General features: G+C 32.8%; 1 protein-coding gene across 1 annotated transcript; it reads left to right on the plus strand.

Moving 5' to 3' along the window:
* Nucleotides 1–6,843: 6,843 nt before the first annotated feature.
* Nucleotides 6,844–15,154, plus strand: LOC115697014 (uncharacterized). Its single transcript, XM_061106413.1, has 10 exons — nt 6,844–8,468; nt 8,981–9,454; nt 9,550–9,851; nt 10,337–11,059; nt 11,143–11,421; nt 11,613–11,774; nt 11,881–12,822; nt 12,904–13,119; nt 13,980–14,240; nt 14,441–15,154. Exons 1-10 carry the CDS (start codon nt 7,103–7,105, stop codon nt 14,771–14,773), a joined length of 5,058 nt encoding a protein of 1,685 aa, XP_060962396.1. The 5' UTR covers nt 6,844–7,102; the 3' UTR covers nt 14,774–15,154.
* The last annotated feature ends 1,760 nt before the right edge of the window (nt 15,155–16,914 follow it).

Consider the following 16,914-nt stretch of genomic DNA (forward strand, 5'->3'; position numbering starts at 1 on the left):
ACTTTAAAAACCAGTTTCATCAACATTAAAAAAAACTAATAATTTCATTAAAAGAAGCAGAAAAAAATAGTTTCATTAATAAGATAATGAAAAAAATTAAAAACCATTTCATCAATATTAAAAGAAACTAATTATTTCATTAAAAGAAGTAAAAAAAACCAGTTTCATCAACAATGTAATAAAAAATACACAATGCCTAATAACTAAACTTTTTAAAACGATACTAAATTTAAAAACTAGTTTTGAACATATAAATTTTATATTAAAGAGATAAAAAAGTAAAAAAAACCATAAAAGAATACCAAAAAAAATGGTGAATGGGAGAAACCAGTTATTAATAAAGCAACCAAAATAAAAATTAACTCATAAAACCAGTTTCTTGGAATTACCAAATAAAAAAATGAAACTTAAAACTCAATTATGAACAACAATAATAAAAAAAAATCAGTTACGAAAATAATAAAATAATAAGTGTGTCAGTGTACGTTATATATTTGTTATTTAACAAATATATAATAAAGATTAAAATGTGAAATATTATATATTAATATGAGATTAATATATATTATGTGTTGGAGGTTATATTATATCATATATAGTATAATAATACACATAAAATTGTAACATATGAGGAGTTACAAATCTAAAAATAGATTGTAACCTAATGATCAAAATTGATAAATATGTAATTATGTGAGTTATTACATATGGGAGTTATAGAATTAATGAGATAAGTTTATTGTTGTTAGAAACTGTTACAATACTCAATTATATCATTTAAATGGGTATTGGGACGTTGGGAAAAGATTTAACTCGGAGAGGAGTTACATTTTGAGTTCTCAGGAAACAGTTGTTTAATAGTTGTTCGTATATTGTTTTATGGTTGTTTTCGAACATCTGGAACCAGATTTTTGAAAACGTTCATAAATGTATACAAATTAATTGAGCATGTTTCTAGCTCTCTTGTCCAACGTTTTTATTCCATTAAACACAAATTAATGTGCTGGTAACAGCCATGTGATGAAAGAATTTGATTTTCAAATATGATCCTCAAAACACTATAAATAGAGGTCTTTGGTTCACTTGTAGACAACAACAATTTTCTATCATCTAAACACTAAGCTAGAAAATATTGAGAGGCTTGTTTATTCCCAAAAGCATTTCCATTCTATTCCCTAAGTGTTTTTTTAGGAGGAATGTTTCAGAGTTAGTATTATTTATTTTTCTTGTGGGTGATTGATAAACTTAATTTTGCCCAAATAAATGTAATTTTTTCAAAGTAAATACAAAACTGTATTTTTTAATATTTGTCAATTTTAAAATAATTATTAATAAAATAATTTATTTTTTTTTTTCATATAAAAGTTATTTTTATAATTATTTATTTTAATTTTTATTTTGCCTTTGACGAGTGGTGATTTTTCAGTATTTTAATTTTTAATTCATATTTTTTAATATTTTTTATGCTTTTGGTAATAAAAGAGTCATGTTAAAAAAGTCCAACATGGTTAAAATATCATTGTGGGTGGTATACTTTTACATTATATAGATCATTATTCTTTTGCTTTGGTTTGTTCTAAAGTTAGTATTATTTATTTTTTATGTGGGTGATTGATAAATTTAATCTTGCCCATTTAATTTAATTTAATTTAGAAACCTTAAAAATAATATTAGAAAAAAATATACATTAGTTTTTTTTTCTTATGAATTAAAAATAAAAATTATTATAATTTTTTTATTTTTATTTTTAAATAAAAACCGAATTTATAGTTTATCTAAAAAAGAAACTCTTAATCCTTATTTTTCTTTTTCAACTTCCCTTCTTCCTTTCTTCAACTTCCCTTCTTCAAATCAATTTGTAAAAGAAAAAAGGAAGGTTTGAGATATCAATGAAAGAAGTACTAACGGGAAATGAGACTCTATTAGAATTAGTCCTACATTGCTAATGTGTAGAAATAAATTATCATATATAAGATGAATGAGCTACTCCTCCCATCGCCAATTGTTTTGAGATAGAATCTCATTCATCTTATCCCATCGCCACTTGTGATCCGTTGTGAGCCCAAATGCCACCGCTTAAAAAAAAGCCGTTTGTGATATGTTGTGAGCCAAAGTGTTGTCGGTCCAAAAAGATACTTCTGTTGTCTCCCCTTTAATCTCTATTTGGGACCTTTCAGCCAATGTGTGCCAGTTTCCAGTGTTGGGGTCTCTGACCTGTTTCAAAATCCACAAATTTCCCAACGTGTACATCCACAAATTTCTTGATATTTGGCCTTCTGGGATTCTTTTAAATGTCACGTTTGGTCATGTGGTCTTTTAAAGGTCGTTCGTTATACCTATATTTTCTAGGCCCAAACGTGAGGAGAGTATTAGAATTAGTCTCACATTTTTAATGTGTGAAAATAAATTACCATATATAAGATGAATGAGCTACTCCTCTCATTGTCAATTGATTTTGAGATAAAATCTCATTCATCTTATCCCAAATTCTAATAGACTCCAGCAACATTGTCGACAGGTTTGGGGGCTTGTGCGGGTAAACGAGGTTGGGTTGGGTTGGGAGGTTGAAGGTAGTTCATGGAGCTTGCCATTTTCAGATATTTTGGATAAATTTTTTATTTTGTTAGTGGTTTTGAATTTGGATGTGATCAGTATGGTAGATTTTGAATTTGAATTAAATTGAAATATGGATGTATTGTAATGTATGATTTTTATTTGAGTAGGTTTTTAATTTTTGAAAAGGAGAAAAATTTGTTTTTTTGGTTTGTGTGGAAGTGTAGGAAAATGAAAGTATGATGAAGAAGAAAGGAAATACTTAAAGCTTAAAGCTTAAAGCTTCTGCTACCATAGGATGAATAGTACCACGAAACAGCTTCGTAAGAGCATTCAAAAGAAAACCATTGTGGTCTCTAATCACACATGCCAAACCGAAATGGTGTTGTTCTTCAAAGATAGCCGCGTTAACATTTATTTTGATACTATTTTCAACAGGTTTGATACTTTTTTCTTTTAGTTTCTTATTTTTAAATTATTTTTAGGTTAAAATTAAGGGGCATAAATAGGACAACACATTAATTATAATATGTGTTTTATTGTTTTATTTACTATTTCACGGAAAGTAATAGATAAAAATTTATGAAGTTACTTTTTTAACATTGAGCAACTTTAGCGTTGGACGTTTTTATAATAAATAATTAAATAGATCGGGTGAATGCAATAATAAACGTTTTTGCCACTGTAAGTTTAAAACTGAATACTTATATAACTCCCAAAAGTTAATAAATAAATGTGGAACATATACACTGCGATTAATATCGATGTAGACCAAATTATTATTGCAAAAATAAATGGAATCTGTAGTGGTCGAGAAATTAACATGTTTTTCTCACTAAATAATATATAGATCTTATGAGTTACAAATGTAAAATTTTAAGAACTGAAATACATATTTTTTTTACTTTTTTTAAAAAAGAATACATATGATTCATAGAAAAAAATATATATATTTTTTCAGAAATGCTAAATAGCCGAATAGATGTCAAGTGAACCATGATCAAATTTTTTATTATTTTTTTTTTGTTGAATAGATTCTTTTTAATTTTCCTTTGCCTAAAAATGCTGAATTCGAAAACGGGTAAAATGAAATCAGTGCTCAACGATTCCGAATACCAATAATACCTACCCACTCACCAGTGTCTCAAAAGTTCAAATTGTACGATTTTTTTTCCCTCAACGCTCAGCCTATCCATTTTTTACACATATGAAATTATTATTATTAATTTCTTTTTTCAAAAATGTATGTCAATAACAATAAGATAAACATAGGAAAATTTGATACTATAATTTTTATTTTGCAGCCAAAATAGTACTGTGATTTCTAACATGTACCTTTCAACAAAGTTTTGCCATTTATTCCATTTATATATAATTTTCTCTTCTCTCTCTCAAGTTTGTTTTTTTCTCACTGAAACAAAAATACCCATTAGTTTATACATTTTTGGATTATAACTAAATTACTGTTCAGTGATTAAAATTTTACTTATTATTGTATTTTTTGAAAAAAATACCGTGCAATGGAAATCTAATTTTGATACAATAGTGATACTTAATGATGCATTTGTAATGGTACCATAAAATCTCGAGTTTTGACGCAAAAATGATATTTAAGATAGTTTGCGATCATATATTATAAATTTGATAAAAATTATGGTGATGCATAAGATTTCACTTGAATGTCAGTTTGTTTGTTTTTTGTTTTTGGTTTTTTCCTTTCCAGTAATTAGGTTTAGAATATGTAGAAGTCAAATTTTGGAGTGTAAGAATACACAAGTTTAACTATTTAAAATAAATAAAACCACATATAATGATGTTTGAGACTAAAATAATTAAAAATACAGTTCAAAATTGGATTTCTACGCATTCAAATTCGGAATACTAAAAATGATACCGCAAACTAACATCGAGTGAAAATTTATGCATAACTATTTTTTTTACTAAATTTTATCGCAGATCATCGTAAACTATTGTAAATGCATCGTTAATGCATCACAAATACACAGTTAATAATATTTTTGCATAAAATAAGTTTTTATGGTACAATTGCAAATACATCATTAAAGCATCATTTTTAAATAAATAAACGGTTTTTATGCACCATTATATTTGCATCGTCAAACATCAGTTTTTGACAAAAAAATGTTTTTCGCATCATCACAAAAGTGTTCTTACACATTGCAATTGCATTGATTTTAATAAAAAACTTGTAATTTTCTAAGTATAGATCTAAAACAAATAGTGCAAACAAAATTTTAATATTACATAAGTGTTTGAAATCTATGAATGAGTGTGTTATTTGAATATTGTTGTGGGTTTAAATTTCAGAAATGATTCATTTGGAACCTTTACAACATTAGAATAAAAAGAAACTTTGTGTGAGAGTGCTTCAATGGTGATGGATATGGTTCTACAATGGTGATGAGACATTTATGGTATCAAGCTTATTTTGTATGGAAATATTTATTTTAGGTTATTATATGTATTTATATTTTGGCTAGGTTGGCCAATTTTATCTTCAATTTTAGTTTTGTAAGAACAATATGGTTACTTTCAATTTTGTAAGGTTAGTATGATGTAAAGAAAATATTAGATGTATTGAAGACATTTTTAACAATAAAGATAAGTATTGATAAATTTTAGCGTATACATCATAGAATTATGTATGATGATATTTATTAAAATTTTTTTATATATATATTTAATAATTGATACTAATTAGCTTTTTATTTTATTTTAGAGATGTTCAGTTGGATGGAAAGACACTAGTTAGAAGGATTTTTTTTTATATGATATTAAAATTTTATTGTCCAATTTTTTTTTTTAAAGTATCTCTGCATGCACTTATAAAAGACAATTAATTTTTTTAGATAAAGAAAATCTTTTACTTTTTACCTTTGTCGTTTTAACCTTTTATTAGTTATCTATAAAAAATTAAGATAACGAAGAAAATAAAGAGGAGAAATTGTGTGAGGGGCAAAAATGGTAATAAAATTAGTTGGAAGGCATCTTTTTGTGATAATTATTAAAGTTGATTTTGGGAATAAAATATGGCATATTGGAAAACATATAATATCAGGTTTTCCTAAAGAAAATAGAATTTCTCCCATAAATGTTACCATTTTTATATCATATTTGATATTTTTTGATTTTTTTTGGTTTAAAATTCCCCCATATATATATATTTGATCTGAATCCCCAAATTATTTGTTACTGAGATATGACATGTGTACAATTCAACTTAAAAATTAATTTAAAAATATATAAAAAAAATCACCTTCAAAGATGAAAAAAAATAAAATAATAAATTAAAATTATAAAATGTTTATTTAAAAGATATTTTTCCTTTTTTTCTTGTCCTCTTTCTTTTTTTAAATTAAATTTTCCTATTCCTATATTCTTTGTCTTTTTCTCGATTTTATTTTTGTTGATCACGTTCACATATCCAAACCCATCTTATATTTATTGGTATAATTTAGTAGCAAATTTTACATATTATATCTTAAATTAAAATATAAATACTAAATTACACTAATATAATTACATGTGGTGTTAAATATCATTTGTGTTCCTTAGTAATATTCTATTCCATAAAGTGAATTTAGTTTACTTAGTTTCTTTAAAATTCACTAATTAGTTCTTTTAAGGTGTTGATATTTTAAATATGTTTTTCTTAATAATTTTTCAATCTTGTATGCTTTTTTAGTAATTATATATAAATATAACATTTTTTAAATAAATATATTCATGAATCTTTCATGTATTTATTTATGTCACACTTACCAAGCAGTTAAAAATAAGATATGTAAATATGACCCAAAAAAAAGGCATGGTTTAATATCATATTTTTCAACTTACAACATAATATCATATGTTTTTATTTTTATTTTTTTCATCTAAATATTTTTAAAAAATAGTTAATAATTTAAATTATCATATTACTGCAGTGATTAAACTTAAGCATGCTAGAAATCCCCTTTCCCTTACCCAAAAAAAAAAAAAAAGAAAATCCCCTTTCAATATTTTTTTATTGAATTGATGACGTGGCCCTATTAGCACACAAGATCACGTGCAGTCATTATGAAAATTATTAACCATCCAGAGCTCTCCATTTGCACGTGTAAGTATCCACGTGTACCTTAGGTTTTTTTTTTTTCAAATGAACGGTGAAGATACGCCCAAATTTAAGTAGTATTATGTTCGGGATGTAGGGGATTACAAGACCTAAAAAACACTCGAACCAATTCATCTTCAGACATAAAGACGCAACAAAAAAGGAAAATGTCTCTTAGAAAAAAAAAGAAGAAGAAGACGAGATATTTTTCTATTTATTTTTTTTATAGAGAAGGAGGCGCAGGATAGTTATCATGCACCTCCTGGCTCTTATTGAGGAAATGTTTCACTTCTTCTTAGTTCTTTCTTACCCTCACACACCACACACACACCACTCTCTATTCTTCTTCTTCTTTCTCTCTCTAGAAAACTACAGAGATTGATCAAAAACTCGTACCGGAGAGAGAAACCCCCAAAACGAAAAAACACCGTAGTAATGAAGCAAAGCTCAACTTCTGCGGAGGCGGTCTCATCGTCTTCTTCATCGGAGCCCATTCCGTCGGACCACTCACAACCTGCCACGTCATCGTCTTCATCGGAGAAAACCCCGTCGATCTCAGCGGCTGCGGAGGACTTGGCTGTGGCTGCGAGAGACGGAGGAGGAGCTCAGGAGACAGTGAGTGTCGATCTTCGCGGGGAATACTCGGCAGTTTGTCGATGGACGGTCCATAATTTCCCAAAAATCAAGGCTAAGCCATTGCACAGCAAGTACTTCGAGGTTGGAGGGTATGATTGTCGACTGTTGGTATACCCTAAGGGAGACTCTCAGGCTTTACCTGGGTACATCTCTATTTATCTTCAAATCATGGACCCTCGGGGTACATCGTCCTCCAAATGGGACTGCTTCGCGAGCTACCGCTTGGCCATCGTCAACCTTGTTGACGATTCAAAGACCATTCATCGGGATTCCTGGCACCGATTCTCAAGTAAGAAGAAATCCCATGGTTGGTGCGATTTTACGCCATCTTCTACTGTCTTCGATTCCAAGTTGGGTTATTTGTTTAATAGCGATTCCGTTTTGATAACCGCTGATATTTTGATATTGAATGAATCCGTTAACTTCTCACGGGACAATAATGAAACGCTATCATCTTCGGCTTCGTCAATGAAAATGATGTCGTCGCCGGTTGTTGCTGGGCCGGTTTCTGATGTTGTCAACGGAAAGTTCACTTGGAAAGTCCACAACTTTAGTTTATTTAAGGAAATGATTAAGACCCAAAAGATAATGAGCCCTGTTTTCCCTGCTGGGGAGTGTAATTTGAGGATTAGTGTCTATCAGAGCTCAGTGAATGGAGTGGAGTACTTGTCCATGTGTTTGGAGAGCAAGGACACAGAGAAGACGGTCCTATTGTCTGATAGGAGTTGTTGGTGTTTGTTTCGCATGTCGGTTCTAAATCAGAAACCCGGCTCGAACCACATGCACAGGGACTCTTACGGGCGGTTCGCTGCTGATAATAAGAGTGGGGATAATACCAGTTTGGGTTGGAATGATTATATGAAGATGTCAGATTTTGTTGGGCTGGATTCGGGGTTTCTGGTTGACGATACTGCTGTGTTTAGCACATCCTTTCACGTAATCAAAGAGTTCAGTAACTTTTCCAAGAGTGGAGCCTTGACTGGAGGGAGGAGTGGTAATGGGGCAAGGAAATCAGATGGTCACATGGGAAAATTCACTTGGCGGATTGAAAATTTCACAAGGCTGAAGGATCTTTTGAAAAAGAGGAAGATAACAGGTCTTTGCATCAAAAGCAGGAGGTTTCAGATAGGAAATCGAGATTGTCGTCTTATTGTTTATCCTCGAGGTATGCTTGATTATTGCTCTGGAAATTTCCTATAATGTTTGTCTCGTCTTATATGTTTAGCTATTGACCACGCTAGCTTTCTTAGTTGTATCCTTCACATGCTTTTGAAGCTCTGCGATTGTCATTCTTATACAGATAATTGAGGACTTGTACTGTCTATGTTGTTGTTATGGAATTGCGGTGTTAACTCAGCTTCTTCTGTTATCGTTTCACTTGAACTTTTTTTAGCTAAATTCTAGTGGCCTGCCCGTCATGGTCTGATTTAAAAGATCTCGTATATGATTGATGATATCAAGGTATTGTAAACCGGGTTATTATTTGTCATCATTAATAATTGGTATGCTTGATTGAAACTTGCTCAATTTGAACAGAACATAGTGTGTTTATGTTGAAATTCTTTGTTTGCCCAAGGTGACTTTTCCTCATTTAATCATAAATAGGTATACTCCAATTGCTTAAGTGGTCTTCAGATAGTGTTTTGATGAAAGTTTTTGTATGTTTGCTGGTATCAGGGCAGTCTCAACCACCATGCCACCTTTCAGTGTTTCTTGAGGTTACAGATTCACGGAATACTTCCAGTGATTGGAGTTGTTTTGTGAGCCATCGTTTAGCAGTTGTGAACCAGAGGATGGAAGATAAATCTGTCACTAAAGAGTCTCAGAATCGCTATTCCAAAGCTGCGAAGGATTGGGGTTGGCGTGAGTTTGTGACACTTACAAGTCTCTTCGATCAAGATTCTGGGTTCCTTGTCCAAGACACTGTTGTTTTCTCTGCTGAGGTCCTTATATTAAAAGAGACTTCAGTAATGCAGGATTTTACTGATCATGATTGTGATTCAGTAAATGGAAGTTCCCAAGTTGATGGACCTGGGAAGAAGAGCTCATTTACATGGAAGGTGGAAAACTTCCTGGCTTTCAAGGAAATAATGGAGACTCGAAAAATCTTTAGTAAATTTTTTCAAGCTGGTGGCTGTGAGCTTCGAATTGGTAGGCTAACATTCTTTTCTTTTTTCTTCTTTTGGAAGGTGGTTGTTGTTTTCACATTGTTTACGCTGACTTGCTTCTTTCCTTCATTTGTACAGGTGTATATGAGTCCTTTGACACCATATGTATCTATTTGGAAAGTGATCAGTCAGTTGGTAGTGATCCGGATAAAAACTTCTGGGTCAGATACAGGATGGCAGTTGTAAACCAGAAGAACCCGACCAAAACTGTGTGGAAAGAGTCTTCTATATGTACGAAGACATGGAATAATTCTGTGTTGCAGTTCATGAAGGTCTCAGATATGTTGGAAGCGGATGCAGGGTTTCTTGTGCGTGACACAGTGGTTTTTGTTTGTGAAATCTTGGACTGTTGCCCTTGGTTTGAGTTTTCTGACCTAGAGGTCAGTACCTGAGCCTTGTTCTTGAATGTACTGTGTTATTGATTTATATTTTTCTTTATTGGTAAATTTTCATAATGTTTTTGTGACTATAGCTTAGATGGATTTTATGCAATTTTATTTTTTATTTATGTTCTGATCATGGTAAATTTTAGCCTGTTTCCTATACTGAAGGCTGAATCATTTTGAGTATTAACCCTATAAAGTATGATGTTGATAATTAATTGTAACACCTAACACCTTTGTCTATTTGTATTTATTATTGTTTTAATTATGTTAAGCCATGCATTCACTTCCTTTCTCTGGCATGTGTTGTTGTTTTCGTCTATTTTCTATTCTAAAGCTATGAGATTCTTAACAAAGGACATAATATTAGTGACATGTACTAAGATTAATTTTAAAGGGAATTGTCTAAAGTTTTTATCTTTCGGTCCAAAATTTGGATCCTATGTAGTATTTGCTCATGTTCTTGTGCTGTCTCTTATCAGGTGTTGGCTTCAGAGGATGATCAAGATGCTTTGACAACTGATCCCGATGAACTTGTCGACTCCGAAGACAGTGAAGGAATAAGTGGTGATGAAGAAGATATTTTTAGAAACTTGCTCTCTAGAGCTGGTTTCCATCTTACATATGGAGAGAATTCTTCCCAGCCACAGGTCACTTTACGAGAAAAGCTATTAATGGATGCTGGTGCAATTGCTGGTTTTCTGACTGGACTTCGCGTGTATCTTGATGACCCTGCCAAAGTGAAACGGTTGCTTCTTCCAACTAAGCTCTCTACTAGTAATGATGGAAAGAAGCTTACGAAGACTGATGAATCTTCGCCGAGTTTGATGAATTTACTAATGGGAGTCAAAGTGCTGCAGCAGGCAATTATTGATTTACTTTTGGATATAATGGTAGAGTGTTGTCAACCTACAGAAGGAAGTTCTAGCGCTGATTCTTCTGATGCAAACTTGAAAAATTCTCCAGATGGAAGTGGGGCTTCTAGTCCTCTTGAATCCGACAGAGAAAATGGTGGCACAGAATCTGCCCAATATCCTATCCATGAGAGATTAGAGTCTGGTGTTGATGAAACAAGCAGTGCTTCTGCTGTACAAAGTTCTGATGTGAATGAGATTCATGTACTTGGGAAAGCTCTTCCCGGACAGCCTATTTCTCCACCCGAAACATCTGCTGCAGTTTCTGAAAATGTGTCTCTTCGGGCAAAGGTAAAGTGTATTTGTTTTATTTAATGAAACCTGTTTAATTGGTGTATGCTGTATACTGATGCTTGAACCAATTGATTTTCCAGACCAAGTGGCCAGAGCAATCTGAGGAGCTCTTAGGGTTGATTGTTAATTCACTAAGAGCTTTGGATGGAGCTGTTCCACAAGGATGTCCTGAACCACGACGAAGGCCTCAGTCTGCTTCAAAAATTTCTCTTGTGTTAGATAGAGCTCCTAAGCATTTGCAGACTGATTTAGTTGCTCTTGTTCCTAAGTTGGTTGAGCATTCGGAACATCCACTTGCTGCTTTTGCTCTTCTGGAACGGCTTCAGAAGCCGGATGCAGAGCCTTCCTTACGGATGCCTGTAAGCTCTCTAATAGTCATGTAGTAGTTGATTACATATTTGTATTTACATGCTAATTCTCTTTGTTTGGATGTGCTTTTGAATACATTGCGGAGAAACTGCTTTGATCTGTGTCTCTTTGTTTGTGCTGTATGTGTGACTTTGAATTTAGACTATATTATTCCTTAAACTATGTCAATCTTGCTCGCCAGGTTTTTGGTGCTCTAAGTCAACTGGAATGCGATAGTGAAGTTTGGGAGCAAGTTTTACTTAAGTCTTTTGAACTGCTGGCTGATTCAAATGGTGAACCTCTTGCTGCAACCATAGATTTCATATTCAAAGCTGCATCACAGTGCCAACATCTTCCTGAAGCAGTATGTATAGAACATCTTGAAATTTTATTGTATTTGCTTCTCATGTTATGAATTATATTTTATAGTATCATTCATTTTAGTTGACATTCTTTGATCTTGGTTGTAGGTGAGATCAATTCGTGTTAAGCTAAAAAGTTTGGGTGTAGATGTTTCTCCTTGTGTCCTTGAGTTTTTGAGTAAAACTGTAAATAGTTGGGGCGATGTTGCTGAAACCATACTCAGAGACATTGATGCTGATGATGATTTTGGGGACAGTTCTTTAACAAGGCAATGTGGGCTTTCCTTATTTGGTGAGCATGATGTGCCCACTTCTGAGAGGTTGCATCTGGTGGATGAGCAAGCTTTTTGTGCTAGTAGTTATTTTTCTGATATCTATATTTTGATTGAGATGTTATCCATCCCTTGTTTGGCTGTTGAAGCGTCTCAAACTTTTGAAAGAGCTGTATCTCGAGGTGCAATTGTGGCTCATACTGTAGCCATGGTTTTGGAAAGACGCCTTTCTGAGAGGTTGAATCTTAATGCCAGATTTCTTTCTGAAAATCTTCAGCATGCAGAAGATGTTGGGGAGGGAGAAGCTGATGAGCAGCTAACAGTCCAACAAGATGATTTTACTTCAGTCCTCGGGCTTGCTGAGACTTTGGCTCTCTCTAGTGATGCTTCTGTGAAAGGATTTGTAAAGATGCTATACACAATGCTGTTTAAGTGGTATGCTGATGAGTCTTACCGAGGGAGGATACTAAAGAGACTGGTCGATCGTGCCACCAGTGCTGCAGACAATACCCGTGAAGTAGATTTAGATTTGGATATTTTAAATACTTTGGCTTGTGAGGAGCAAGATATTATCAGACCAGTTTTGATCATGATGCGGGAGGTTGCTGAACTTGCAAATGTTGATCGAGCTGCTCTTTGGCACCAATTATGTGCCAGTGAAGATGAAATCGTTCGCATACAGGAAGAAAAAAAAGCTGAAATTGCTAATCTAGTAAAAGAGAAATCTATTGTATCCCAAAAGCTGAGTGAATCTGAGGCCAGTAACAATCGTCTCAAGGTACTTAATGTTGGTAGGGCTAGAACTATCATGTATTGTTAATTCTTCTTGGAGAATTCACACCTATAAATTTTATTGCAGTGTGAAATGAAGGCTGAAGTGGACCGCTTTGCCCGGGAAAGGAAGGAGTTTTCTGAACAAATACAAGAAGTAGAGAGTCAGCTTGAATGGTTTCGTTCAGAGCGAGATGATGAACTTATAAAGCTGACTGCCGAAAAGAAAGTGCTCCAAGATCACCTTCATGATGCAGACTTACAACTCTCCCAGTTGAAGTCTCGGAAACGGGATGAATTAAAGGTCTTGATTACTTTTTATCCTCGGCACCCAGCTTGATGCTTTTATTTTTTAATTTATAGCTGTATCTACAGTAGTTGTTGCTAAATAGTCATTTGTTTTGCCATTAAAAAGGTATCATGGCTAAGTAGTCATATCAGTACACTGAAATTTGCATAATAGTCTGATCACTCCCCCAAAAAGGATTCGGTTTTGGAGGTTTTTGCTGGTTGGCCATCTTTCTGTGGATAGATAATGATAATGTAGTGCATTTGCATGTTTCTAAGGAGTGTAATGTGCCATTAATTTGGTGGGATATGATTCTAATGCGTTGGGTTCTTCAGATTCTTGGTTTTCCATTTATCTATTTGATATGGAAACTTCTCTAGAGAAACTCCTTGATTTTGCAACAATTTGTTAGAGTCAGAAAGTGTCTCACACTAATATTAATTGTCACTGAACAACTTACCTATGTCATATGTGCAATTATTTATTGAATAATAACATGCACACAAAATATGCACCAAAACGTTGTAATGGATTATTGAGTAATGATGCTCTTATTGATTTAGATATCTTTTGGTTAAGAGAGATCACTTAGCTTTAAGGATGTTTGTTACCAAAGGTAGTGTATTTCAACATAAAGTCAAAATAATCTCAGTGGTATCTGTGTATTGTCACCATTCTAGTATTGAATTTCTTGATGTATATGTTCTCTTGCAATGTTCTAATCTGTTAATTTATATGATCTTCCTCCTTGTATGCATACAACAAAAACATGACATTTCATTAATGTGTTAGACCCCTACTAAAAGTTAATGTTTTATGTCTTGATTTTGTAACATTGCATGCGTTTTTCTAACCAGACATGTTAAATGTCACAGAAAGTGGTAAAGGAGAAAAATGCTCTTGCTGAAAGGTTGAAGGGTGCGGAAGCTGCACGAAAAAGATTTGATGAAGAGCTGAAACGATATGCAACAGAGAATGTAACCCGAGAGGAAATACGAAAATCTCTTGAGGATGAAGTTCGACGATTGACACAGACAGTTGGACAGACTGAAGGAGAAAAGCGGGAGAAGGAAGAGCAGGTTGCTCGTTGTGAAGCATATATTGATGGGATGGAATCAAAATTGCAGGCTTGCCAGGTCCCTGCTCTTCTTTTAATTGGTCTAATTATTTGTTCTCTACCTGATTTATTAGGTCCTCATGTTGAACTTTCATAAATTGTTGCTTTAGACCGCTGCCATACTTGTTTCACGATCATCTTCTAACTTGCACTTGTGATGTTTCTTATTCTCCTTGCTCTTTAAATGGTACTTTATTGATGCCTTCATTTTTTCTGCAGCAATACATTCACACACTTGAGGCTTCTCTGCAAGAGGAAATGTCTCGCCATGCTCCGCTGTATGGTGCTGGACTAGAGGCTCTATCGATGAAGGAGTTGGAGACTCTATCACGCATTCATGAAGAGGGGCTAAGGCAGATCCGCACCCTTCAACAGCGCAATGGCAGTCCTGGCGGAAGTGCTCATGTGAATCCCCACTCTCTCCCACACAATCTATACCCTGCAACACCTCCCCAAGTTGCTGTTGGATTGCCACCTAACCTCATTCCGAATGGTGTTGGGATCCATAGCAACGGGCATGGTGCAGTTGGACCCTGGTTCAACCATACATGAATTCTGAAAGCAGAGCTTTGTTAATGCTGGTACGGGCATTCGTTCACCCAATATATATTTTTTCTACCAATCTTTTTTATCACTCAGTTATTTCTTGGCATTTTGACTGATAGTACTATTGGAACACATGTGGGAGAAAGGATAAATGGAAGGATGAATGGGGTAGGGTTATATATTTAGTTTGTGCGAGGAAGCAAGTCCATTAGAACTAACAGTTGCAAATGCCTTGCTGATATTTGAAATTTTCTGTTCCTTTGCAAAGTCAATTATAGGCTTATTGAAAAGTTTTGTTAAATGCCAGTCTCTTTCTTATGGACTTGTTTATTTGTTTTTCTTTTTATCTTTTAGTTTTTAAATATATCATGCAAACGGTTTCTTTGATTGTCGATTTAACTTCTAACCTAGCTAAAGGAAAGAGAGGGAAGTATTGCATTTATCTTCCGATGTATGATAACCGATTATGTTCTGGTTTGTTCAGCCATGCTTAATGCTACCAATTAAGTATGGTTCGGGCTAGTAATTTGGGGTTTGTGGTTCACTTCATGTAGAAGTAAGTAAATATACAGCTTGATAGATCAAAATAGGGGTACATTGAGAGAATATTGAACATAATTGGGACGATCTATTTCACGTAAGAATTTCTCAAAATGGCATTGATTATGCCTTGCAATTAACCTTTATTTTGTCTTCAGTTAATATATTGTTCAAATTTGAGCATCATGAGTGGGAATGTTGAAGATTCAAATCTTATTTGATCATCATCGAAACAAATGGAAGCAAATCAATGGATGGTAGACATAGTTGTCTCTCTTTAGCATATATACATGCATGTTTTTTTTGTTTTTTTTAACGAACATATATGCATGTTGTTAATGTAGCTTTTTGAACTATTGGATTTTGCTATTCCCATCGAAAGAAGCATACACATTTCGAAATTAATACGCAGAGCAGAAAATGTACTTTTTTTTGGGAATATATAATATATTGATATTGATTCGATTGGTGATTACGCACTTCCTTATGTGGGGTTATTATTTTGTTTCCTATTATAAAGACAATTTCAGCCATCCGTAACTAATTAGGTAGTAAAAATTCATAAGAAATATGATAATTATCATAGAATTTACTATATATATATTATTTTATTAATATTGAGAAAAATAATTGCAGCTACAAAAATTAGTAATCCGTTGTTTGAAATTACAGTAGAACCTCTATCTAAGAATACTCTATTCAAGAATAACTTCTAATTTGTTATTAAAAAATCAAGTCCCAATTTGGACTTGATTTTTTAAGTCTCGTATTAACAAAGTATACCTCTATATAAGAATAATTACATGTTAATAAAAAATATACATATATTTTTTAAAATTATTCACGTAGAATTAATAATTTTATTCTAAATTGTAATACATGTATAAATATTATATTTACTCAAAAATAATTCTATTATTATATAGTATTAAAGATTGTTTAATGTTATTATTGTTACATTGATATTTATTGGTGTTTTAATTTTTTTTCCGAGTGTACCTCTATATAATTATAACCTCTCAATTAGAATATAATTTTCTTAGTCCCAAGTGTATTCTTGGATAGAGATCCTACTGTATAACTAATTCGGGTTAAAGTAGGAAACGGAGGTTAGTTCGACGCGATCGACATTTTTGTGCTGCTGGAAAATTATTGCCACGTCTAACTAGGTCCATATTCAAATGTCATACTTTTCAAGTTTTACAAGTCCATATTTGTGACTGGTGAGATCCTAGTTTGAACCCACCTGCAGGCCTATAGTTGAGCCTTGCTGAGAGAAAGGGGTGAAGATTGAGGAAATTGCACTACTTATTTTTTATTTTCTATTTTAATTTATACTACTCTTTAATTTATATTCAGTTTTATAGGTCATATTTTTATCATGTGCATTAGGAATTTTAAGGGTAAATACCATTTTAGACACTGTGTTTTGCAAAAGTTATAGATTGGACCCTGTGTTTTGTTAAATGACAAAATGGACCCTATATTTTTTAAAATGGTAAAAATAGGACCTTGAGCTTAATTTTAGACAACTTTTTTTTAATACAAAATATTCTTCTTTTCAGGAGAAATTTTAACAAGTTTTTTCCTTACTCTTAGACACATTA

Source organism: Cannabis sativa, chromosome X (assembly GCF_029168945.1).
Source record: "Cannabis sativa cultivar Pink pepper isolate KNU-18-1 chromosome X, ASM2916894v1, whole genome shotgun sequence".
NCBI classification, from domain to species: Eukaryota; Viridiplantae; Streptophyta; class Magnoliopsida; order Rosales; family Cannabaceae; genus Cannabis; species Cannabis sativa.

Coding starts and splice junctions, on each gene's coding strand:
- LOC115697014 (XM_061106413.1), top strand. CDS start 7,103: ATGAAGCAAAGCTCAACTTCTGCGGAGGCGGTCTCATCGTCTTCTTCA. Junction 8,469..8,980: donor TCTTATTGTTTATCCTCGAG/GTATGCTTGATT, acceptor TGCTGGTATCAG/GGCAGTCTCAACCACCATGC. Junction 11,422..11,612: donor AGCCTTCCTTACGGATGCCT/GTAAGCTCTCTA, acceptor CTTGCTCGCCAG/GTTTTTGGTGCTCTAAGTCA.